This window comes from Mesoplodon mirus, assembly GCF_964341445.2.
Source record: "Mesoplodon mirus genome assembly, chromosome: 3".
NCBI classification, from domain to species: Eukaryota; Metazoa; Chordata; class Mammalia; order Artiodactyla; family Ziphiidae; genus Mesoplodon; species Mesoplodon mirus.
Window position 1 is genome coordinate 185,779,416 of NC_138978.1, and position 25,740 is coordinate 185,805,155.

General features: G+C 38.8%; 1 protein-coding gene across 2 annotated transcripts in view; it reads left to right on the plus strand.

The window, feature by feature from the left end:
* The window catches only part of USH2A (usherin), a gene marked incomplete at both ends in the record, with an annotated part of 772,061 nt that overhangs the window by 687,111 nt on the left and 59,210 nt on the right, over window positions 1–25,740 (plus strand). For both annotated transcript variants that reach the window (XM_082613798.1, XM_082613799.1), the window contains 2 exons: window positions 19,204–19,431; window positions 23,779–25,295. In XM_082613798.1, the coding sequence (XP_082469924.1) occupies window positions 19,204–19,431; window positions 23,779–25,295 (1,745 nt within the window). The remainder of the gene's footprint in view (window positions 1–19,203; window positions 19,432–23,778; window positions 25,296–25,740) is intronic.

A 25,740-nucleotide genomic window follows, 5' to 3' on the forward strand; every position in this document is an offset into this window, starting at 1 on the left:
TTCTTTATTAATTATGAATTTAAGTATTATATCTGAACCATGGTTTTTCTTTCTTTTAGGAATCTTGAAAGTCACCCATGTTTCCAAACGTAGTATAGTTAAAACTAGATAATATAATTCGTGAACCCACTTAGCAGGGAACCATAAACTATGCTGAAAAAAAAGCATAAATCATGATGTCCTGAAAGCAAATAAATGAGATAAATATTTCCAGCTCCTCCACACTGTAAAACTCCCATTCTTCCCTTTCTAGGGACTGATCCAGAACTTCATTTATTCATTCACTTATCCAATCAATATGCCACCTGGGTATACAGCAATGAATACACTGGACAAAAATTCTTTCTTCTTGAGGCTTTTATTCTAGTGGGGAAAGACAATAAACAGGATAAGTAAGCAATTTAAATATATATGTGTGTGTGTCTGTGTGTGTGTGTGTGTATGTATGTATATAGATAGATAGATAGATATGGTATGATAAGGGCAATGGAAAAAAATAAATCATAGATGAGGGATCAGAGCTTCTACCCTGGCCTATCAGGGGAGTATTATATTGGCCAGGCATGGGACTGGGAAGAGTGCTGGCCTGTTGGGATAGGGAGGGTGGTATTTAATGTAAGGAGTCCAGGGAAAGCCTCACAAGAAGGTAACATTAGAGCAGAGATTTGAAGGAGAAAACCATGCATTTAACTGGAAGAAGAACCTTAGTTCAGGAATGGGGATGCATATTCATATTCTGGGCTTCAGAAGTCTGGGTTTGGTCCCTGGGTGTTCCTTTAATTCCCAGAATCCATCGTATGTGCATTGACCTTCAGCCTAGGATTCCAAAAGGTCAGGTTCAACCACTGACACCCCTTTGACAGGTAAATACTTCGTTGCTTGGAGACTTAAGGCTAAACCACCAGATGAATTGTGTAATGTAGACATTTTCCCAGTTTCCAAATCTGCTCTTTGGGTCCATAACATTCACATACTGGTAACGAAGTCTTCCTTGAATGCCAGTCCATCCTCTGCCTATCTAACAACCTTCATTTCTTGCCATACAGTCTTCCAAAATGTCCTCATATTCCAGGTAAACCAGAATAAGACACATTCGTTGCAAAATAGAGAAAAGTTCTTTCCAATTACTATATCCAGCTTCAAGCCCAGGAACTCTTAAGAATGTTCCATATCTTTCTCTAGCTTTTTTCCTAATCCCATTTTAATAATCTGTAGCCCCCAAAATAAATGGTAAGTGTAACTACTCCCAAAACATCATATATACAATATTGGGCTAAAAGAAGAGAATGCATATTTATATACATGACACAACAAAAAACAAAAACAGTACAGTCCATAGACTTTATTTCTGTAATAGGTCATGAGGCCAGTAGTGATATTTATGACTTCCCTTTCTTATCTCCGTAATGAATTGAGGTTGTTTGGCTGATGAGCTCAGCCAACCAAACTCATTTCTGAAGGATCTGAGTTCTTGGTGGTCTTGCATCCATAAGCTTGCAGTGATCTTCCATTAGCCTGGTGAGGTGGTCAGAAAAAAGGGAGGGAGGTTTCTGTTTTATCCTATCAATCACCCCAGCCACTGTTTTTTGTTTGTTTGTTTTTTTGTTTTTTTTTTTTGCCTCCTTGCCTAGTGGCAGAAAGTAATCCAAATGACGAGGCAACAATTTTCTAACTTCAATTCAGTGAAACCATTATATAACCAAATTAGCAGATTCCAGAGTCTCAGTTACAGTAACTAAAACATTTGCAAATTGATCTTTAGTCTTATTATATTTGAAAGGATGCCTCCCTTCCCTGCTTTTCTACCCTCAGTCTTCTGGGATTTCTGCATCATATATGAAGGTCAAATGGTTAACTGTCAATTCTCTTCTGACTCCAAGACTCTAGGAATTTTAAATTTGTTTTCATTTGCTTAAATCTTGCATTGAATGATACTGTGCTACTCTTCTATCCAATATACTTAGCACATTTCCTACCTATTGATATTTAAAGCCCATCCTGTCTGTGGAGTTTTTTGTGACTGCTTAATTTAAGCCCATGATGACTTCTTACATGTATACCTTTAGTGCTAGTTTCCATGTGGTTTTACAGTGCTTTCACATGTGTGAGTCTTGCATTCCTAATGGTTTGCAGTTCCAGAAATCCAAGATTTGCCTGCTTTGTACCTCTTTTCCACTCCCTTTAGTGCCTAACACCATGCCAGAAAAGAGTAGCTGTTAAATCAATATTTGACTGTGGATTTGACTCTCAGACCATAAACCAATCTCAGCATTTTTCTTTGCTGAGATTTTTTTAAACAAAGCATAAAATCAAATTTACAAATAAATCAACTATACTTCAATTATAAATAAATAAACAAATAAACAAGTGCCCTTTGAAATCCCCATACCGCCTCCCCTCCATTGCCTTAGCTGCTTCTATTAGCAAGGGTCTGATTCAGAGCACTTTTATTGAGTGCCACTATGTACCAGGCACTTTCAGAAAGGTCATCTGGTGTAATCCTCACAAAAGTCCATGAGAAATAGATTAACTGTTAGAAACCAAGATTCAGAAAAAGTAGGTAATTTGCCAAAGGTCCCTCTAGTATGAGTGACAGAGCTGTAACTTGAACTCCGGTCTTCTACACTGACTGCTTTTTTATTAAAGCACCTCGACTCTCAGAGTTTACCTCATTCCCCAGACATTAGTCACAGGGCTTCTCAGAGAATTTCCTCCTGCACGAAAGACATCATTTTTGGCTTTTTGCTAAGACAAGCCAAGCAAAATGATAGATTATAGAATAATTTTAATAATGCATTCAAAATACCAAACTCACAGCAACACTGTCTATCCTCAGTGAGAAAAATTTTTTTCTGTTTTGTCCAAGGGTCTAATAAAAATGATTATGCAAAATTAAAAACAATCTTTGATTTGCATAAACGAAAGTAAGAACCACAACTTCTAGCTCTCAGAACCAATAAAAGTTGTTTTTATTTTTAATTAAGTATGCTTAGCTTAAGTACATTTTCTCTTAAGGTGTAATGAGTAAACCGTGATCATTTCTTTTTGTTTATTCATTTAAAGTGCAAATAAAAGCAGATAATCAATAGATCATAATCTAAAACTAGAGGATTTACAAGTTAATAAGCTTGAGTCAATAGATATTCCATAACGAAGCCCTCAGTGCTGAACCTGACATAATTTGCTTTGCACTAAGCTGGTTGACTTAATGCTTTAATTTAATTCCAATATTACCCGAAAAATCCAAAGAAAAGGGGAAATTTTAAATCCTATTAAAATGTTTTCAAAACAACAACACAATCATGCCACAACTGCTTCAGTGTGCCACCAACGTCTGCCGAAAACACCTGGGCTCTGATTGTTGATAACAGTTAACCCCTTTGGAGCCTGGCACAAATGAATTGTGGAAGATGGTCTACCTTTACAATATGTTTTCTTAGCCTCAACTGTTATCAATTTTTAGTCTTATAACATCTGCTTCTCCTGACTTGCAGGCAAACTATTGGCGTTGTGTTTATTTGGAAACAATTTTTCTATTCCCCTTGATTCCTCTTGAGATTTTCATTCAGTCTGACATCCCATAAAGCAGAACATTAAACAGGTCAGAGAGCAGAGGATGCCTCTCCTGGGTCCCTGGAAGGAAGAAATGAGACCCGCTCCATATCAAGAAGTAGCATAGGCTGGCTTCCACCTTCCAAAGTCTGGTGGGACTAATGGGGGCACATTCAAGGTTATAAGCCCAGACTCTATAGTCAGAAGGCCTCAGCTCAAATCCTGGTTCTGTCCCTTATAATTATATGATCATGGACAATTTGCTTCAACTGTCTTTACATCCATTTCCTTATCTGAAAATGAGGATAAGAGCAGTGTCTATCTCATGAGGTTGTTTTAAGGATTAAACAGTGTAATATACATTATGCACTTGGGCAGTCAGTGTTAATAACCCTTGAGAAACTCTTTAGGAAAAGGATGAAAAAGTACACAGAACATATGCTAAGAATAACTTTGCAAACAGCAGCAGCGCTGAATGTAGTGGTCAGATGTGTCTTTCGGCACTGTTTTGTGTGCACAGCCAAAGTCCTAATGTATTCCATTTGTTACCATCCTCACAACATCATCTGTGAGCTCCCAGCCTGGTTTTCATTTTGTGTTATCACTCATCCCATTGCAGCCAGAGTGGCAGTATGTTTCGGCTGCCCTTTAACTAGACCAGCTTCAGCTTTCTCATCCCATCATTGTCGCCAAGAATAAGTCAGTTCACTTTGCTAAAATAAATGGACCAGAAGTTGTGCACTGGCTTTTTACCATAGAGTACACTTTTCTATTCAGGAAGCATGCTCAGAAAACAGAGAGCAGAAAGCTCATTGATTTTTATGGTGAATATTTTTTCACATTTCTCCATCTCTCTCTGAAATCACACGCATCTAAGTCTTACCATCAATGTAGGTGGCAGTTGTTACATACTCGTTGTTTCCTGTGCCTGCACGAACTTGATCAATGTCATTCACACTCCTGTCACTTCAGCTGAGCTATGTATGCTGTCGGTACTACACACGTTGAGTTTAATTGCCACTTAAAATGTCTTCAAAAAGGTTACACCATGATTTGGCATTAAAATTAAAAGTTATTGTATAAACAGAAAGGCACAGAAGCAGCAGCTTAATATGTAATTAAAAAAAAAAACCTATACCCATGCAAGTCTAAAGGTGTCTTGCCACAAATATAAAACCAAAACTCCAAGTGATAAGAAAGCATTGTATCTTCATTCAATTGGAAGTATTTTTTTCCTTTCTTAGATATATGTAAAATAACAGTGTGTCTTGGATTCCTTCAAATTCAAGGATTCAAAGAAATGAGGTATATTCCATGACGAATTTATTTTACTGAAGTACAGTTGATTCACAATGTTGTGTTAATTTCTGCTGTACAGCAAAGTGATTCATATATATATACACATTCTTTTTCATATTCTTTTCCATTGGTTTATCACAGGATATTAAATATAGTTCCCTGTGCTATACAGTAGGACCTTGTTGTTTATCCTTTCTATATATAATAGTTTGCACCTGCTAATCCCAAACTCCCAGTCCATCCCTCTCCCACCCCCTCACCCTTGGCAACCACAAGTCTGTTCTCTATGTCTGTGAGTCTATTTCTATTTTGTAGATAAGTTCATTTGTGTTGTATTTTAGATTCCACATATAAGTGATATTATATGATATTTGTGTTTCTCTTTCTGACTTACTTCACTTAGTATGATAATCTCTAGGTCTATCCATGTTGCTGCAATGGCATTATTTCATTCTTTTTTATGGCTCAGTAATATTCCATTGTGTATATATACCACATCTTCTTTATCAATTTATCTGTCAATGGACACTTAGGCTGCTTCCATGTCTTGGCTATTGTAAACAGTGCTGCTATGAACACTGGGGTACATGTATCTTCTCGAATTATAGTATTCTCCAGATATATGCTCAGAAGTGGGATTGCTAGAGCATATGGCAACTCATTTTTTAAGGAACCTCCATACTGTTTTCCATAGTGGTTACACCAATTTATATTCCCATCAACGGTGTAGGAGGATTCCCTTTTCTCCACACCCTCTCCAGCATTTGTTATTTGTAGATCTTTTAGTGATGGTCATTCTGACTGGTGTGAGGTAGTACCTCATTGTCATTTTGATTTGCACTTCTCTAATAATTAGCAATGATGACCATTCTTTCATGTGCCTGTTGGCCATCTGTATGCCTTCTTTGGAGAAATGTTTGTTTAGTTCTTCTGCCCATTATTCCCTTGGGTTGTTTTTTGTTGCTGTTGTTATTGAGTTGTATGAGCTGTTCATATATTTTGGAAATTAAGCCCTTACTGGTCACATCGTTTGCAAACATTTTCTCCCATTCTGTGGGTTGTCTTTTCATTTTGTTTATGGTTTCCTTTGCTGTGCAAAAGCTTATAAGTTTGATTAGGTCCCGTTTGTTTACTTTTGCTTTTATTTCTATTGCCTTGGGAAACTGACCTGAGAAAACCTTGGTATGATTTATGTCAGAGAATCATTGGTTGTTTTTTTTTTTTTTTTGGTGTGGCATTGCCTAGATTATCAGTACAATAATGAATGGAGAGAATTCTGTCTTACCTGATTGTTATATTAATGGGAAGATTTCTAAGGCTTTAATGTTAAATATGGGTTGTCCAAAAAGTACGTTTGGGTTTTTTCATAAGCTGTTATGGGAAAACTCGAACGAAATTTTTGGCCAACCCAATATAATTTACTGTATGATTTTAGTAAATGTTTTTTATCAGCCTAAGGATAATTTCTTCCATTTTCACCTGGCTAAGAGGTTTTATCATGAACAGGTGTTGAATTTTGTTAATTCTATTAAGATGATCATATGGAAGTCAACTTTTCTAAGGGCTAAATCCTATACAGTCATGATATCTCTTTTAAATATACTGTTGGACTCTATTTGCTAATATTATGACTTTTTCATCTCATCTCAAGTGATTTTGGTTAACAAAAACACATTTTTCTTGTTATGTTCTTGTCCAATTTTTGATATTTTCTTGATGACATGTCATGAGTTTGGTATGTGGCCCAGTTTACCTATTTTCTGGAACCCTTTGTCTATACATAATATCAATTATCGCTTACTTGCAGATTTAGTTAAAAGCAATAACAAAAAACTTCACTGGTAAAACTCTCTGGACCTGGACCTTTTTGAAGTAAGGGGCTGATTTAAGGCTTTATTTATTTTTATTTTAAGACTGATTAATATATTTGTGTACATTTGTTTAAGTTCTCCTATTTTTCTCGAATTGCCCACTTATGTACACTTTCACATTTACTATCATAAAATTGTTCACATTTTCCTATTTCCAAGGATAACCTGGCCCATGAGGACTAAATGAGTATCTGCCATCCTAACACCTAAGACCCTCTGAAAAATATCATTTTGAGTTTATTAGCACCAACCTTCCTTTATAAATGTCCCATACTACCTAATAGTATTATTTATTCTTCACTGGAGAAAGGCATTATCTTTTGCAGCTCAGCCCCCAAAGTCAGGGTATGTAAGAACACAAAAACTGTATCATATTCCATGCCCTATAGGTAAAAGCGAAAAATCATGCTCATTATTATATGATCCAGTTTATATATATATATATATATATATATATATATATATATATACACACACACACATATATGCATATACATATATATGTAAATACATTTCTAAAGACCAAATAGGTGACATCAATAACAAGGAAGAATTTACTCAATTAGTCAATGCATATTTATCCAGTACCTACTAGGTCTTCACAGCAAACATTTACAAAGGTAGTGTTTATGAATTTAACTTAAAAGATGTAGTTACATTCGTAAGATGCTATGCCATTTTTCAAAATATCATTCTCCATATATTCTCCCTATAAGCCAGGGTACTATGCACTAAAAATACCTTGTGAGTTATTCGGTGCTTTAGACTCAACCTTTTATTTATGCATAGCTTCCAGAATATTTATTGAATATCTTATGCATAGAAACATCTCTTAGATGCTTAGGATAATAATAAAATCTAGCACTTATTAAATTCCTACTGTATATCAGAAACTGTTCTACAAGTTAACTCACTAAAATTTACAAACTGAAAAAGATAGATACTATTACTATTCCTTTTTTACATATGAAGAAACCAGAGTAAAGCAAGTTTAGGAAACAGTCCTGACGCAAAACGTTTCATTCACTTTGCAGTGGGAAGACAAACAAGTGAACAGACAGATATAATACAGTAGAAGATCCATTAATAAAGGAAGTAGATCTATGAATAAATTCAAACCCATTCTCTCTCACACAGAGCAATGCTTTTGACAAAGAAATTTGGGACAACTTGTTTCAAACAAATAATTTTAATTTTAATTGAAAAGAGTGTGTACATATGAGTTGGGAATCTCAAGTTCAATTGCAAATCTAGTGTTGATGGATTGTAGGATCTTGTACAGGTGATTTAGACCATTTGGATTTTAGTTTCAACTAGAAAATTAGGCTGTTGGAGTAGAGTCCAGTTATAATTTTTTGACTCTTTACCCTTAATTAAAAGTTTTACTAATAGGACTTATGTATACACGGATATTTCATATTTAATCACAAGTACTATGAGTGTGTCTATCAAAAGTTGGAAATATAAGACTCCTTTCTTCACTGCATAAATGTTCAAACAAATCTTTGATTAATCTTTAATTGGAACTGTCAGTTAAAGCCAAGTATAATGCAATTAAGTGGTACAGTATAGTTCGTGAACCCCTTAGAGTCCCAGAAACGTTTTCAGGGATCTGCCAAGTCAAAAATATTTTCATAATAATATGAAGACATTATGTGTCTTTTTCACTCTCATCCCCTCACAGGTGTACAGTGGAGTTTTCCAGAGGCTGCATTATGTGTGATGATGCTTTTTCTCTGCTGGCTAACAGAATATGTGCTTCTGTGTTCTTTTCCTTTAATACTTTCTCAATTTTAATTTTTTATATAGAAAATATTGGTAGATATAAATCACAGAAACAAAAGCTTTTGGGAATCCTCTATTATTTTTAAGAAGTAGAGGTCCTGAGACCAAAACATTAGGACCACTGATGCAGTTGACAAGAACATTTGAACTCAATATAGTACAGGAATAAAAGCATAACCCTGCCACTTACTAGAACTGTGACGCTGGGCAAGTTACTTATCTAAGCCTCAGTTTCCTTATCTGTAATATTACCACCCTCAGAGCTTTGTTGTGAAGACAAAATGAGATTATGCATGTAAAGTCCTTTTTACACCAGTAAAAGCAAAAACTTTGATCAAAAATAATGATCCTGTCTTAGGAAGGATACACAAGAAAATGGTAAACTGATAACTTTTGTTACAATTGGGCAGGGAACTTGTCATTGTATCCTCTTCACATGGAAGTCACAATTTATCAAAAGTGATGATTTAATGAAAACTCTAAAAACATTTTTTAATTACATTGTTCCTAATAGATAAAGGCCTTGTTCATCTCTGATGAAACTTTATTGTTCCAAATTTTATCTCTGAAAAGAGCTTGACGTACAATGATGGTAGCTCTTAGTATATACATTGTTTTGCTGTGGAGGCTACAGCCAACTCCAAGTTAATTGGCTGATACCCAAGCACACCTGTATCACTTTGCTGCACACAGAATTTTAGCTAACCTAGTTTCCACATGCAAAGTGAAAAGGAAGTCCTGATTTCTAAAAAATAGTATACCTCTCCTACATCATCAGTCTCTCTCTCGTTATTGGAGAATTCCCATCAGTATACACACATGCTGTAGCATCTCCCTTGTTTTTTAAATGTGATCCCACAGGCCCCTCCAGCTACCATCCTATTTCCCTGATCTCCTTCACAGCCAAACTTCTCAGAAGACTTATGTTACTATTCTGTTTCTACTTCTATACATCTAGTTGTCCCTTCCTCCCAGTCCATCGGATTTCTGTTGGCTCTACTTCCAAAGTATAAGTCCACTCAGTTAGTTTCATCTCTGTCATTATCACACCACTCCAAGCCACTATCAGCCCTCCCTGGACCCCTGCAAAAGCCACTCCCTCTTGACCCCCATTATCTACTGAATTGTGTTCCCCCAAAATTCATATGTTGATCCCCTAACCCCCAATGTGACTTTATTTAGAAATAAGGACTATAGGGAAGTAATTAAGGTTAAATGAGGTTGTAAGAGTGGGGCCCTAATCTGATAGGACTGGTGTCCTTATAAGAAGAGGAAGAGACACAAGAGATCTCTCCCTCTCTCCATGTGCACAGAGAGCAAAGCCATGTGAGGACACAGCGAGAAGGCAGCAGTCTACAACCAGGAAGAGAGGCCTCACCAGAAACCCTGATGGCACCGTGATCTGGGTGTTCTAGCCTCCAGACTGCAAGAATATAAATTTCTGTTTTTAAGCCATTCTGGTATTTTTGTTATGGCAGCCTGAGTAGACTAATACAGCCCCCTACATATATTTTTCACACAGCAGCCATAATGATCTTTATTTATTTATTTATTTTTATCAAAGTACCTTGATTTACAATGTTGTGTTAGTTTCAGGTGTACAGCAAAGTGATTCAGATATAGAGATATATAGATATGTGCTTTTTCAGATTCTTTTCCACTGTAGGTTATTGCAAGATATTGAATATAGTTCCCCATGCTATACAGTACGTCCTTGCTGATTATCAATTTTATATATAGTAGTGTGTATATTTTAATCCCAAACTCCTAATTTATCCCTCCTCACTACCTTTACCCTTTGGTAACTATAAGTTTGTTTTCTATGTCTGTGAGTCTGTTTCTGTTTTGTAACTAAGTTCAGTTGTACCATTTTTTAGATTCCACATATGTGATATCATATAATATTTGTGTTTGTCTGACTTACTTCACTTAATATGATAATCTCTAGGTCCATCCATGTTGCTGCAAATGGCATTATTCCATTCTTTTTTATGGCTGAGTAGTATTCCATTGTGTATATGTGTGTGTGTGTGTGTGTATATATATATGTATATATATATATATATATATATATACATATATATATATCACATCTTCTTTATCCATTCATCTGTCCATGGACATTCAGGTTGCTTCTGTGTCTTGGCTATTGTAAATAGTGCTGCTATGAACACTGGGGTGCATGTAGCTTTTTGAATTAGAGTTTTCTCCAGATATATGTGTAGGAGTGGGATTGCTGGATCATATGGTAACTCTATTTTTAGTTTTTGAAGGAAGAATGATCTCTTTAAAACCTAAATCAAATTGTGTCACTCCCTTGCTTAAAGGCCTTCAATAATTTTCCATTGAAATTAGCATCAGACTCTAACTCTTACCTTGGCCTAAAAATATCCACCATCTGGCACCTGCCCATCATTTTGACTGTACCTTGGGCCGTCCTCCCTCTCACTCACAGGCCTCACTCACACTGACTTCTCTCTGCCAGCAAAAATCTCAAGCTAGGGCCTCCCTGGTGGCGCAGTGGTTGAGAGTCCGCCTGCCGATGCAGGGAATACGGGTTCGTGCCCCGGTCTGGGAGGATCCCATATGCCGCGGAGCGGCTGGGCCCGTGAGCCATGGCCGCTGAGCCTGCGCATCCGGAGCCTGTGCTCCGCAACGGGAGAGGCCACAACAGTGAGAGGCCCGCGTACGGGAAAAAAAAAAAAAAAAAAAAATCTCAAGCTCATCCTTCTGCCTAAAAGTTCCCCCCTGGTTTTTCACATGGTTTCTTCTGTAGTCTTGCCTACATGGAACTTCCTCAAGGATCTTCACCCACCTTTCTTAAACCAAGACTCAGTCTTCCCTACCACCTAAAAAATGCTAGTTCATCACTCTAATTATTTCCTTCATAATTTGTCACAGCTTCTAATTCTCTGTCTCTGTCTCTGTCTCTCGCCCACTCACTCCCTCTCTCTCCATTTTGCTTGTATAAATGTAGGACTCCTTACATTTTCCCTCCTTACAGTGTAAGACTCAGAGGGTATGTCCTTGTCTCCCGTGCTTTCTGCTGTGTCCTCAGAGCTTAGGAGGGTGCCTAGTACACAGGAAACCTTCAATAAATATGTTTACTCAAGGATTGAATAAACATAAGACTGGCTGGAATTAATGAAATTCTGTTCAATGCAGTTTAGTACAGTTTTACTAGTATTGCCATAAAATAGATTGCCATAGTGGAATTGCTGGGGCAGAGAGTATGCACATTTTTAATTTTGATAGATCAGAAGGACTGCTTTTTAATATTTAGTGTGACTGATTTGCCACTTTAAAATTTAATTATCACAAATTTAATTTTTTTTCCTCTTCTCCTTTGAAAAATGAGCCATTTCAAAACCTTTCTTTTTTCTCCCCAATGTTTTTATGGTAACTGAGGCTTCATCGTTCATTTGCAAGAACCCTAGCTTTTGTTTTATATTGATAGATTAAATTGATAGAGCCCATTTATCTATAAAGAAAACTTCTGTGAGTTGAATCTTCTTTTTGCATTGACCCCCCCATTACAAAATGAATGATGTACTTCAATGAGAGAAAAAAATACCCACTTTTTCACATGTCATTCTTCTTCTCTGAATGTAGATATTTGTGGAAGACACAAAAGTACACACAGCACTAACACATGAAAACTCTAAGCTGAACATTTTAAATTTGAAATTTACAATTGTTACAACAAATGACCCCTGACTAATCAGTTATGTAACAATACATATCACAATTACTTAACGGGAGGATATGCATTTATACTTTCTTGAAATCTTTCCAATTGAGCTCTCTGACATTAGTTAGAACCCAGAGCTAGGAATGCTTTCACACTTGTTTGAACTTTTGAATTAGCTTCATTCTATTTTGTTGTCATCAACAGTATCCCTAAACTTTTCCAGCTGCCTTCTAGCTGTTTGATGTGTATAAAGTATAAGGGTATGGATGGTTCCACACTAACATGTCCCCACTACCAACAAAAACCATAAACCAGGTACATGTGATTCAGGACAGAGGACAGTATAATTGTCTTCAATTCAGTCCAGCTGTTATAATCCCCACCTTGACTTCAGTCAAAAGACAAACACTGTGCAAAGAATAATTTCAAATTTTGAAATGGAGCAAATATTCAATAAAATTTTTTAAAATCTTATTCCTTTTTTTAAATGTTACCATGTTTTAATTTATAGGAGAAGAAATTTTGTCTCTGAAGATTATGAGCTGAACAGGCACACATTTGGCCTAATTATATACAGTTGAGGAATAATGGCTTCCACCTCTTTGTACAACTGCCATAGTCACTCATGTATAATACCTGTGACCATGGGCTTTTTTTTTTTTTTTTTTTTTTTTTTGCGGTACGCAGGCCTCTCACTGTTGTGGCCTCTCCCGTTGCGGAGCACAGGCTCCGGACGCGCAGGCCCAACAGCCATGGCTCACAGGCCCAGCCACTCCGCAGCATGTGGGATCTTCCCAGACCGGGGCATGAAACTGTGTCCCCTGCATCGGCGGGTGGACTCTCAACGACTGCGCCACCAGGGAAGCCCCATGGACATTTTTATGTCAACATTATTTACAATGTTCCAATTGTAAATTTACAATGTATAGCATATCTATTTTTTCTCTTTTTTTTAATTGAAGTATAGTTGATTTATAATGTGTTAGTTTAAGATATGCAGCAAAGTGATTCAGATATATATACATGTATTCTTATACATATATATATATATTCTTTTCAGATTCTTTTCCCTTATAGGTTATTTAAAAATATTGAGTAGATTTTCCTGTGCTTTACAGTAGGTCCTTGCTGGTTATCTATTTTATATACAGTAGTGTGCATATTTTAATCCCAAACTCCTAATTTACTCTTGTTGTTCATCTATTTTATATTTAGTAATTTGTATCTGCTAATCCCAAACGCCTAATTTATCCTTCCCTGCCTCCCTTTCCCCTTTGGTAACTATAAGTTTGTTTCCTCTGTCTGCGAGTTTATTTATGTTTTAAGTTCATTTGTATCTTTTTTTTAAGATTCCACATATAAGTGATACCGATATTTGTCTTTCTCTGTCTGGTGTACTTCACTTGATATAATAATCTCTAGGTCCCTCCATGTTGCTGCAAAATCTTATTCCTTAGAAAATACTCCCCTATTACTTTTTACATATGGCAGTCTATACTTTATTGGCTGAATAATAATTAAATGAATGAATGAATTCATCTTAACAGATTTATTATTTTATCAGTCACTAACCATGACCTACACCATGACAGGCAAAATTTAAACATTCTTCCATTATTCCTTCAAATTGCATGGTAGAGTTCTGTTGTTTATTGTTTCCTAACAAATGTAGTCCAGAACCTTTAGGGTGACATTCACAGCCCTGTCCAATCTTACCACCAGTCTCTTCCCTTCCTTAATCCCCACTATTGCCCTATATCCACAACCCTTCAGCTACATTCAACTCTTAGCTCTTTTCCAAATGTATCCTGCATTTTTTCCTTCTGTTCTTTCTTCCAATCCCTCACACATTTTCATCTACTCAAACTCTACATCTTTCCTGTCCTACATCAGATGCCAACGAAGTTTTCCCCAGCTCCTCACCTTCTTTCCCAATTAGAAGTATCTATCTCTTCAGTATCTCCCTGATTTCCCTGGCACTCAGTATAGCATCTACTACACTCTGAATTGTGTGCATCTGTATATATTGTTGATCTGCTCTACTAGATTATAAACTCCTAAATGTCAAAAGCCTGTGTTTTCCATCTTGTATCCCCACACCAACTTTACTGAATCTTGTACATATCAGATTCTCAAAAGGATTTAAAGAATTGAATGGAGCTGCTGGCCAACAATACTAAATGTTTCCCCTGACCATTTTGGCAGCTCTGTCTTGCCACTTAGGAATGCCACCTAACATAGACACACTGTTCACACACATGACAATAGATCATGAACCCAAAGGGTATTTTTTTCTACCTTTCTTGTACTGTCAGTCGATCTTTCATTCTGGAGCAACTCTACAGGTATGTGTGTGTCATCAAAAAATGTCTTCTTTGTCCCACCAGCCAGGAGCTCTGTAGACAGAGATGGCACCCATAAAGTCAGTATACATGTGAAATCAGTGGAAATTTTCTGACTGTGTTAACATTTTGCAGGCTTGGAAGTCCATGCTTAGATAACCATGGATAAGCACTCAAGGTTGATATTTGGGGATGGGTAACAAAGAGAGCATTTCTGTATTAAGACTGATTGGATTTTTACAAAATAAGTACTAGATAGAAATATGTTGATGAACTTTTGGAGAACTCAAAAATTAACTTTATGAATGGGAAGGAATATAGATTGACAATGCCTCAAATTATCTGGCTTTCAGAAATCTAGAAAAATATTTTGTGTTGATTTTTTATGCACTAAAATATATAAAAGTCATCCAATTGACTGGATGTACTCGGCTCAAAGCCATGAATTTCAGGTGATGCTAAATGAGAACTTTTCTTATTTCTCATGTTTCAGTTGTAACTAAACCAGACGCTTGTCAATAACCAGTCCTTTATTTTATCATTATGGCAATATAAACTGTTACTTACAATTAAACGGAGGAGCAGCATCCAGGTGGTTCAACTGAAGAAAACAAAAGTTAATATATTTAAATCTAGATTTCCCTGAAGCTCTCTGTGCAAAATAAGCAAACTTTCCATATGAGGTATTCTCTGGGTCTTGGCATTCATGAGAATTAAGGAGGCAAAGGAATCCTACAACCAGATTAGGATTTATAAGCCAATAGTCACCCATTTTTAAATACGGAGCCCAAGAAAAGGGGTGAAGCCAGAAGAAACCCCATTGGCTAGAAATGAAGTTGATGGTGACCAGGAAGATTAACCCCTTCCAAATGCAATAAGCACACATAAGACTCTGTTGATGAACACAGCAGTGCAGAGACATCAGTGTTTTAGTTCATTACCAGCAGCAGGGTAAAAAGAGTCCTTAGGGCCAAGGTAAATGGGTTCAGTGAAAATGCACCTTAAAGACCAGAGGGAAGGCTCTGGAAACTGCTGGATCATCAGATCAATGGACTCAAAGATGACTAAGTTAGGTTGCTTTATGCAGTTTAAACATTTGTGCAGGGAGTCTCCCCATGCAGCCTTTTATTGACAGCTACAGATCAATGGTAATTTTTGATCATTTTCAACCTACATAAACCTATTGACCCCATGGCCACCTTTGGGGCACTTCAAGTAATCAAAAATAATCAGAGGAGATGGTGTAAAATTGTCTGACTGCCAAAGACTCCAAGTAGTTTCACGTGCCCCCAGGAGCAGAGTTGAGAGGTTAAAGTGTAGTTCACATTGCCAGCAGAACCTCAACTGGCAGAGTGTTCCAGAGAGTCTTGTCTTTATGTCTCATTAAAAGACTCACTGATCTGTATCCAGACTCTGACTCTCATGCATATCAGTTTAAAGACAAAAAGCTTAATTCTCATTGGAAGTATTAGATTGCAGAGAACGAATTATTCCTGTTTTCCTTTGTTGAGTCATTCTTTTCTTCAGCTGCCTAACAGAAGTGGTTAATATACGTTTAGAATTTAAAAAAAAATTAGCAATATTATGAGGCTGTAGACATGGACAGGACAAAGACAAAAGGGAAGAAGGTGTAAGTAGGTAGCCCAAAGGTCAGGGATAACAAAAATATATATCTCTCAAAAGAATCAGTAGGACAGAAAAGGGAAATAACAAACAAAACAATGACAATGAAAAGAAAAAAGTAAGAGTATTGAATTAAGATAATCTCCAGAGGGAAGGAAGTAAAGGGGCAGCAGCGGAGCGAAAAGAAGGAAAAGTTTTTAATGAGGACTTTTCCCCGTCAGTGGGACAGAATGCTCCATCCCCAAAGGAAGGAATGGAATCCAAATCATGTAAGGTCAACAGTGCTCAAGCAAATATTCTGAATTTAAGGAAAATCACAAGTAACTGAGTAAACAAACAAGACTCAACCTAATCCATAGAGTGAACTGTGCCCCGATTTTACAGTTGCATTCTAAAATAGTGAACTCTGGGGTTAGAAATCCATTCAGGGGAGAATAATAGAAAGGATTTCCTAAAATGTCAAAGAATAAATCGGTTAGGGATTGTCTTGCCATTTTGAAGTTTTCTTTATTTTTTACACGGACTTAACTAAATATTGACAAAAAGTATGGCTATCACTGAGGTTTATTTAAAGCATGTGTGTGTGTGTGTTGTAGTTTTGCAGCAATAACAAGTTGACATAATATGGGAACTTGTCTCAGTATAAATTTATGATATAAAAATTCTCCTTCACGTTTCCTATACACTTACGATATGTGATTATTTCTATTTTTAAAGAAGATATAGAGACCAAATTAAGCAAAACAACTGTTGTAATTACCTTTCGTAGGGGTCTACATGTAAACATTTCTGTGTCAGGCATGCATGAACTTCAACTTGAGACCTGCAGGTCATATTTCCACATTAGATGGTGGAGGTTTTGAAGCCAGAGCATTTTCAGTACTTCTGCTTTCAAGGATCTGGCTATAAATGTTTATTAAAAGAATCTGTAATGAAATCAGTTTTGTTATTTTTTAAATGGTTGCCTGGAGTGTGTTGGATGACTGAATGTCAGGTAAGCATTGAGCGCTCATGGTACGGAATGTGCTTGATAGTATTGCCATCTAGGGGCTGACTGGAATTCTCAGCTCTGAAATAAACTGTAATTGAGCAGGTGCTGCTATTGACAATATACATATGTTTTTGCTTTATAGCCCACATGCTTTTCATGTTTCTTATGACAAAAGCTATCTCTAAATGTCCCCCAGCAGCCTACCTTTTTTAATATATAATCTGTTAGAGGTGATTACTATTTGCTTTGGAGCTGATGCTTTTTTGGCATCTATTACTGAATATTCTGAACAAAGAATTGTTCTTTTTTGCATTATTAATCTTGCCCATGTTTGCCCTATTTCCACAGAAAAGGAATCATTTATCAGAAAAGAATGTTTGTAGTCGGGACTTGTAGCATATTCAGCTTTAATATGCACGATGGTCATTCTATTTCTGTGCTATATTTATCTAAAAGACCAATCCAGTGTTGTTGGAGAAATAAGTTTTAAATATTTATGATCTAACTTTTAATATTTTAAAAAAGAGAAATTAGTATTTCTGTAAAATTTTTTTCAGAGTCTGGCCGCTTAGCAAGTGTTTAAATACTAAAAGATTTCAAGAGTTCAGCATGTAATATCATAATAGGACCTTACTAAAACAGGAAAATTGACTTTACAAGTTTTTGATAAGTAAAGGAAATTATATTTCCTCTGCTTGTGTTTAACACATAATAAGAAACATTAACTAATAGAAACTTATAACCAAGAATGTGGGGAAATGGTGTCAAAAATTATTTCTACGGTGTGTTTTGGTTTTGTCTAACCAGTTTTTTTGGAAAGTGGTTCAGTTGGATTTTGCCACCTGGTTTTAGATTTTATTCAAAATGAGACTTAGATTCCCTCAAATTAAAAAGATTTTCCATACACATAACTTTGTCTGGTGCTTTCGGGTACTACTCGCAGAAATAACTTCCTCTTCTTCATCTCATATTCCTCTTCCTGTGCCCACCAAGAAGAGGACTATTGAAGACTATCTGTCACATTTAAGTGTCAAATAAACCAAAGCTGACCTCACATACCATTAAGTGTATATATCCTATTAAACCAGTAAAAACTTCTTCATGATTATTCACGTCCAATGGCTACGGTACACAACAGAAAGTGTCTGTGTGTGTGTGTGTGTGTGTTTACCTATACACACGTTACTGGTCCACTTGCAGACATAATTCCTATCTGTAAACAGACACTTCCATCCAGCCCAGATGTAGAAAGAGCACCCTGGGCTCTTTCAAAACATTAGGATTCTTAGGTCCAGTTTAATTATGCAAAATATGGTTAGTGCTGCTGTCCAAGCAGGAAAAAAACTAATTATGCTATCTTTTTTTTTTCTTTTAAATTAACAAAGACCAAATACTCAAAGCCTAGCTAACAATTACTTTGGGTAAATTTCAGAGTTTTAGTTAGGGTGTTTTTAACAAATGAGAATATTTTCACATTGATATTAATAGTAGACTGCTCTCAGGGTGCTTGTGCCTCTATAGTTCAGTTGGTTTATTGTTGTTTCCTTGTGTTTGTTTTACTGTCTTTGTAAAATGTAAATACACACCAAGAGAATGAGAGAGGGGGGAGATGGGGAGAGTCTTATGTAAAAAATAGTGTCGGGGTTTAATGAGAGAGAATTAGCGTCGTTCAGGTTCAATTTCCAAATCCTTGAGATTATTCCATTCTCTGCCACTCAACTTGGTACCACTGATTTCCATCATGAGCTGGATGCTACACTGACCTGAGACATCATAGATTTTTTTTTTATTGCATCCCTTGGGTCGCAAGCTCTGAAAAGGCAAGGATCCTATCTGATCCAAGCAGTGTGTGCGTGTCTTAAATCACACGACATTAGGTAATATATTTAGCATGTGAAGAACAAGAAAAAACCATATTGTTTTCTTAATAATTCAAAACTCTGTTGTGATATTTGTGCTGCCATTGGTGAGGCATCTTGGCCAAAGAATGACCTTCCAGCAATTGGCAGCAGTTTCCAAAAGGAAACTAAACTGTTCATTTTCTTCCAGGGAACAAGCCATCGAGCCCACCTGTTCGGGTTAGAACCCTTCACCACATATCACATTGGTGTTGTGGCCACAAACCAGGCAGGAGAAGTTTCAAGCCCCTGGACTCTAGTTCGAACCCTAGAATCTTCCCCCAGTGGACTGAGCTACTTTACAGTGGAGCAGAAGGAGAACGGCCGGGCGTTGCTACTGCAGTGGTCAGAGCCTGTAAGAACCAATGGTGTGATAAAGGTAATGTCTACCCTGAATGTGCGATCATGTTGGTATTCTACAGATAAATAGATGAGCCCTGACATGCCATCAGGTCACTGTGGGAAAACTCCCTTCACAGTCTGGTTAATTCTTCCTGATAGTTCCTCCAGGCGCTTAATCATAGATCAGAGAAAACTAGCTCACACGTGTTAAGCTTCCTATGAACCCAACGCTGTCTAAGTGCTCTCTATGGATTATCTCATTTAATCCGCACATCAGCCCTACTCTGTAGGTACCACTAAACCTCACTGGGCACATAAAAGCTAAATCACTTGTCCGAGGCTAAATAACATTGTGACAATCGAATTGGGATTTGAAGCCAGGAAGTCACACCAAAACGGAACTCTAAATGACCATGTTCCTAGGGCCTCCTGAATTGTCCTGCCCAGCTCTTTGCTTAAGCTTTGCCTAATTTGCACTTTGAGCAGAGCTCACTCAGCAGGAAACAGGAAGCCCCACGTGTCTGCTAAGTCCACGATATCCCTATGTAGGCATGAGAAGCAGTCTTATTAATGTCACATCTAACCCCAGCTTCACCAGTCTGTGAGCGCCCAAATAAGGTTTCCATTATCATCCACATTTTGATGCTTTGAACCATCACCCACATAAGAGGCAACATCATCACCCTTCTGATGTTCTTCTCCAAGGCTGCTGGCAACTCAGCTGTCCGTCTATTACTGTCTCTGCCTCTAGTCTCCTCTGGCCCTGGACCACCACTCAGGCCCTCATCAATCACCTCATGCAGGCTGGGACTGCCACCCCCTGCAGATGCTGTAGACACTCTGCCTCTCCTTTACCACTCCCTCTCAAGGTAGCAAAGACTCCCCCACTAATTCCACATAGAACATCTAAGACTAAGCTGTGACTTTTGATAAACCTTCCCTGAAAACCCATAGTGGGATGCTGGCAGGAAGTTACCTACAGCAGTGACTTAGATATGTAACTAGAGCTCACAGACCCAGGCCCATCCTCACTGGCCTCCCTGTAGGCTGCCTCACTGCCTGGTACGGTGGCCACCTCTCTGCCCACCTCCAGGTATGCTACAAGTAGCAGAAGCAAGCTGCTTTCTACCAGCCCCTGACATGTGACCGAACCAGACTTTGCCTACTCTAGGACAGGAGGCCTGAGCCTTAGGAACCATGGCCTTAAAATCCAAGCCTCAGCCCTAATGTCCCCATCAGAGAAAAGAGTATCTCTTTCACGCCCATCAAAGCACCCCTCCTTGTGAGTGTTTATTTCCCATCCCAGTGTCTGCCTCTTCCTGGAATGATTGACAATAGAAATATCTACTCCTTTTATGTGCATTTGTGTTTCACCAAATATTTATTGAGGCTTCTACTAAGTGCCAGGCAATTATTCAGGAGTGAACAAGACAGGCGAGGTCCCTGCTGTCACAGACCTTGTATGTGTGTGTGAATACATGAACAGTGGGGCTACAGAGAGGCAAACAAGAAGCTAGTACACAAACCAGAGAATTTCAGAGAGTGGTGAACGCTATAAAGAAAATTAAACAGAATAATGTAATTATGCCTGCTCGGGCTATTTTAGCATGGATGATCATTTGAATTGAGTTGACATTTGAGCTGAGCCCTGAATGACAAGACAGAGTCAGTCATGTGAAGATACGAGAGCAAAATGTTCAGACAAAGTGAACAGCAAATGCAAGGCCTGAAGCCAGGGATGAACTTGGTTTCTTCACATCAAGGGAAGAAAGCCAGTGTGGTTGAAGCTTGGGAGGGTTGGGGAGGGAAGATGATACTAGAAGAGATTCAAGGGATTGGTAAAAGGTGTATTGTGCTCAACCCTGTGGGCTGTGATCAGGAGCTTGGGATTTATTCTGAGTGTGATGAAAAACTACGGAAGGGTTTAGTCAAAGGGATAGCACAATCAAATTTAAGTTTTTCCAAATCACTCTGGCTCCTATGTAGGAAATGGGCTATAAGGAGACCAGTGGAGTTTGGAATCTGTTAAAGAAGTCAGGGTAGAATTGACTGTGGCTTGAATTAGAGTGGGAGTTGAGAAGGTCGAGAAATGTGAGTGGATTGGGGATGTATCCAGAAGGTAGAGATGACAAGATTTGTTAATGGACTGAATGTGATACATGAAGGAAAAGTAGTATTTCAGAATGACTTCTGGACTTTGGCCTTGAGTCATTGACTGGGAAGGGAAGGCTGGAAGATGTACAGGTTTGAGGGGATAAGTAGGTGGTTGGAAGTACAAGTCTAGAACACTCGAGAGAGTTCTTCATGAAGATATATGTATTTGGAATTCATTAGCAGATGAGTAGTATTCAAACCCATGGGCCTGGAGGACATCACCTATGGAGAGAATATAACTAGAGATGAAGAGAGCCTGGGATCAAGCCCTGGGGAATACAAAAATTTAGAGGTCAAGAGTATGGAGAGGAGCTGTCAAGGCACATGAGACAGAAGGAAAAGTAGATGAGAGGGATGTCCCAGAAGGGAACAGAAAATGTGCCAATGGTGTTGAGAGATCCAGTAACATGAGGGCAGAGATGTGACCGTGTATTTGGAAACCAGGAGGTCACTGTGATCTTCACAAGGAAATCAAGTGTTGAAATGGAAAACCTGGTTGGGATAGTTTGAGGGAATAGGAGAGCAACGCTTCTAAGAAGTATAGATGGAAAGAAAAAACAGAGAAATGGGGCAGGAGCCAGGGGATGATGGTGTCAAGAAGTTTTATTCAAAAATCAGTGCAAGATCCTAGAGTACATTTAAATGCTAATGGAAATAACCCAGTAGAGTGAGATAAATCAGTGAAGCAAGAGATAATGAGAATAATTGCAAGAGTGAAATCTGTAGGAAGGAGGAGAGGACAGGATCCAGAGGTCAGGTGGACTTCAGTGGGGGCAGAGGTACTTCATCCATAGGAAAAGGAAGGGAGGCAAATAGGGTACATCTAGATTCACATGCATATGGCAGTGATCATCTATAACATGAGAACATTCCTGTCTGACTGCCTCTGCTTTCCTCAGTCAAATATGTGGTTATGTCAACAACCACCTGTGAGCGAGAGAAGGGGGTATTGGCTGTTAGTGGGGAAAGGAGAAGATATTTCTTACTTTGGAAAATGAGAGAGTAAACATATGGTTTTATAGTTGGTAATCATCTATTTAAAAGTTATGGTAAGAAATTTAAAGTGAGACCAGTCAATGTATTTGAGAGTTTTTCTCCAAAACCAGTTAGAAGCTAAGGTCCAGAGGGAGAGCTGAATTTAACACTAGTTAGAGATTTGCCAGGTGAATATGGGGGAGGGCACAGAGAGTCATAGAGACTTTCAAATTGATTGTGGAATCTAAGCTGTCTTCAGAAAACACTCTATTCCCCTTCCCAACAAGAAAATCACACCAAAATACAATAGTCCAACATAAATAGATTTCCAAATCTAGGCTATTTAATCTTAAATAACATTAAAGTATATCAACAATCCAGGAACAACCTGTGGGAAGATTTGCCTCTCAAGGGACTCTGGTATTTGTCCATCTCATCTTAAGAGACATAATCATAGGCTCACGACCATGTACAGGAAGGTCTCCTGTTTCTCAGGTACACTGAAGCATGAAAAGATGGGGCACCATCATTCAAAAACATCTACATTCAAGTTAAGTTACCTCTCATCTTCCCCAAAGAACAATGAATAATATGGGTTGGAAACTTGCTCTACATTTGTATCATGAGCATTCGGATGGTTTTCCCTGGAACAAAAGAATACTTTGCTCCAAAGAAGCCATCTATTCTTCTATAACTGGTAAGAGAAAACAGGGTGGGTTTTCCATTTTCTGGTCATCAGTTTGTACCTATGTTTTTGTATATGTGTATAACATATATATGTACCTATGTACATGCATGTGTGCCCACACTAGACACTCACACATTTTCCGCCCTGGCATCCTGGTACAAATGATTAAGCATTATAATTCCATTTCCCAGTAAATGCTGTGGCAATAGACAATGTGGATAGGCCCTATTTAGCCTACTCAGGGTGAAATCAGAAGCACTTAATTTTTATAAAATAGGGAATTTGAATACTATTCCCCACTTCTAAAAAATAAAAATGGGAGGAAACCCGTGAGCACTCTTTAAGTCAACGAATTAATTTCAGTGACTCGTAGCTTTTAGATATATGCTTACCTGATATCCAACCTTAAAAAAAGAAAAAGCAAAGATCACATTCCCAAAATTCATATCAGAATGCTTCTTCTGGGTTAGGATCATCAAGGTGAGGAATAGGGGGCAGAAGGGGTTAAAAGGGACGAAATTTCTTGACACCAAGAAATCATATGCTTTGTTTCCCATCTTCCTGCAGACATACAACGTCTTCAGTGATGGAGTCCTGGAGTACGCTGGCCTGAATCGTCAATTTCTCTTCCGACGCCTGGACCCCTTCACGCTCTACACGCTGACGCTGGAGGCCTGCACCAGGGCGGGCTGTGCACACTCGGCACCCCAGCCTCTGTGGACAGAAGAAGCCGCACCCCAGTCTCAGCTGGCTCCCACCATCCAGTCTGTGGGGTCCACCAGCGTCGAGCTGAGCTGGTCAGAGCCTGTTAACCCAAACGGAAAGATAATTCGCTATGAAGTGATTCGCAGATGCTTCAAGGGAAAAGCTTGGGGGAATCAGACAATCCAGGACGATGAGAAAATTGTTTTCACAGAATATAATACTGAAAGGAATACATTTATGTATAATGACACAGGTCTGCAGCCATGGATGCAGTATGAATATAAAATCCACACTTGGAATTCAGCAGGCCATACCTGCAGCTCTTGGAGTGCGGTAAGGACCAGGCAAGCACTTCCAGAAGGCCTCTCTCCACCTGAGATAGCCCAGGTATCTGTGAACCCCCCCAAACTGATGATTTCCTGGGTCCCGCCAGCACAGCCTAATGGCATTATCCAGTCCTATAGGCTTCAAAGGAACGACGTGCTCTATCCTTTCAGCTTCGATGCTGCGACTTTCAATTATACTGATGAAGCGCTGCTTCCTTTTTCCACGTACAGGTATGTAGTCACAGCCTGCACCAGTGAGGGCTGTTCCACCAGCCCACCTACCAGCATCACAACCCTTGAGGCTGCCCCTGCAGGGGTCAGCCCTCCAGCTCTTTGGACCATCAGTGCCACTCAAATCAATGTATCTTGGTCACCGCCATCAATTCAAAATGGAGAGATCACTCAGTATTTCCTCAGACTGGACGGTAAGGAGTACCTGGCTGGGCAGAACCTGTCCCTGTTGGTTTCCCAGCTGCAGCCTTCCACGCAGTATAATCTCTCGCTAGTGGCCTGCACCAATGGGGGTTGTACAGCTAGTGTTGCAGAGTCCGCCTGGACAATGGAGGCCCCGCCACAAAACATGGACCCCCCAGAACTACAAGTCACGGGCTCCGGATCCATAGACATCACCTGGAAACCGCCAGGAACCCCAAATGGCCAGATCAGAAGCTATGAACTTAGGAGGGATGGAACCATTGTCTACACCGGCCTGGAAACTCGCTATCATGACTTTACTCTCGCCCCAGGTGTGGAGTATGGCTACACAGTGATGGCCAACAACAGCCAAGGAGGTGTTCTGAGTCCACTCGTCAAAGATCGAACCAGCCCCTCGGCGCCTTCAGGGATGGAGCCTCCAAAATTGCTGGCCAAGGGCCCTCAGGAGATCTTGGTGAGCTGGGACCCTCCAGTAAGGACAAACGGTCATATCGTCAACTACACCCTCTTCATCCGTGAGCTGTTTGAAAGAGAAACAAAAATCGTACACATAAACACCACTCATAGTTCTTTTGGTACACGGTCATTCATAGTCAGCCAGCTGAAGCCATTTCACAGGTAGGTAACTGACCCTGGGTGTCCTGAGAGCAAGCCACTGCCCCTTTCTATTGCGTGAGCCCTTGGTCAGCCCTAGTGAAGACTCTTAACAGCAAGATGTGTGACATGCCCTAGCCCCATCCATTTAACCATCCAAGTGGACTAACTACATCCTTATCCAGCCCAAACCTGCTTGATTACTTCTGGATAGCAAAATTCTTGCAGGTGACATTTTGAGAGTCAGTTTTTTAGAAATGTTTGCACTTCATCACAATGTCTGGAACCAAGTAGTGGAGAGATAGGGCCACTTCCCTGAGTCTGGTCCCTCCTGGAAACAAGCCAGCCCCTGGTCAGTTCTGAGAACCCCAGTGCGGTTATCTGAAGTAGGCTGTGAGGAAAAGGTGTATTATTTTAAAGAATGGGAAAAGGGGCCATCATTGAGAGCTATTGCCAGCCAGAATTGGAC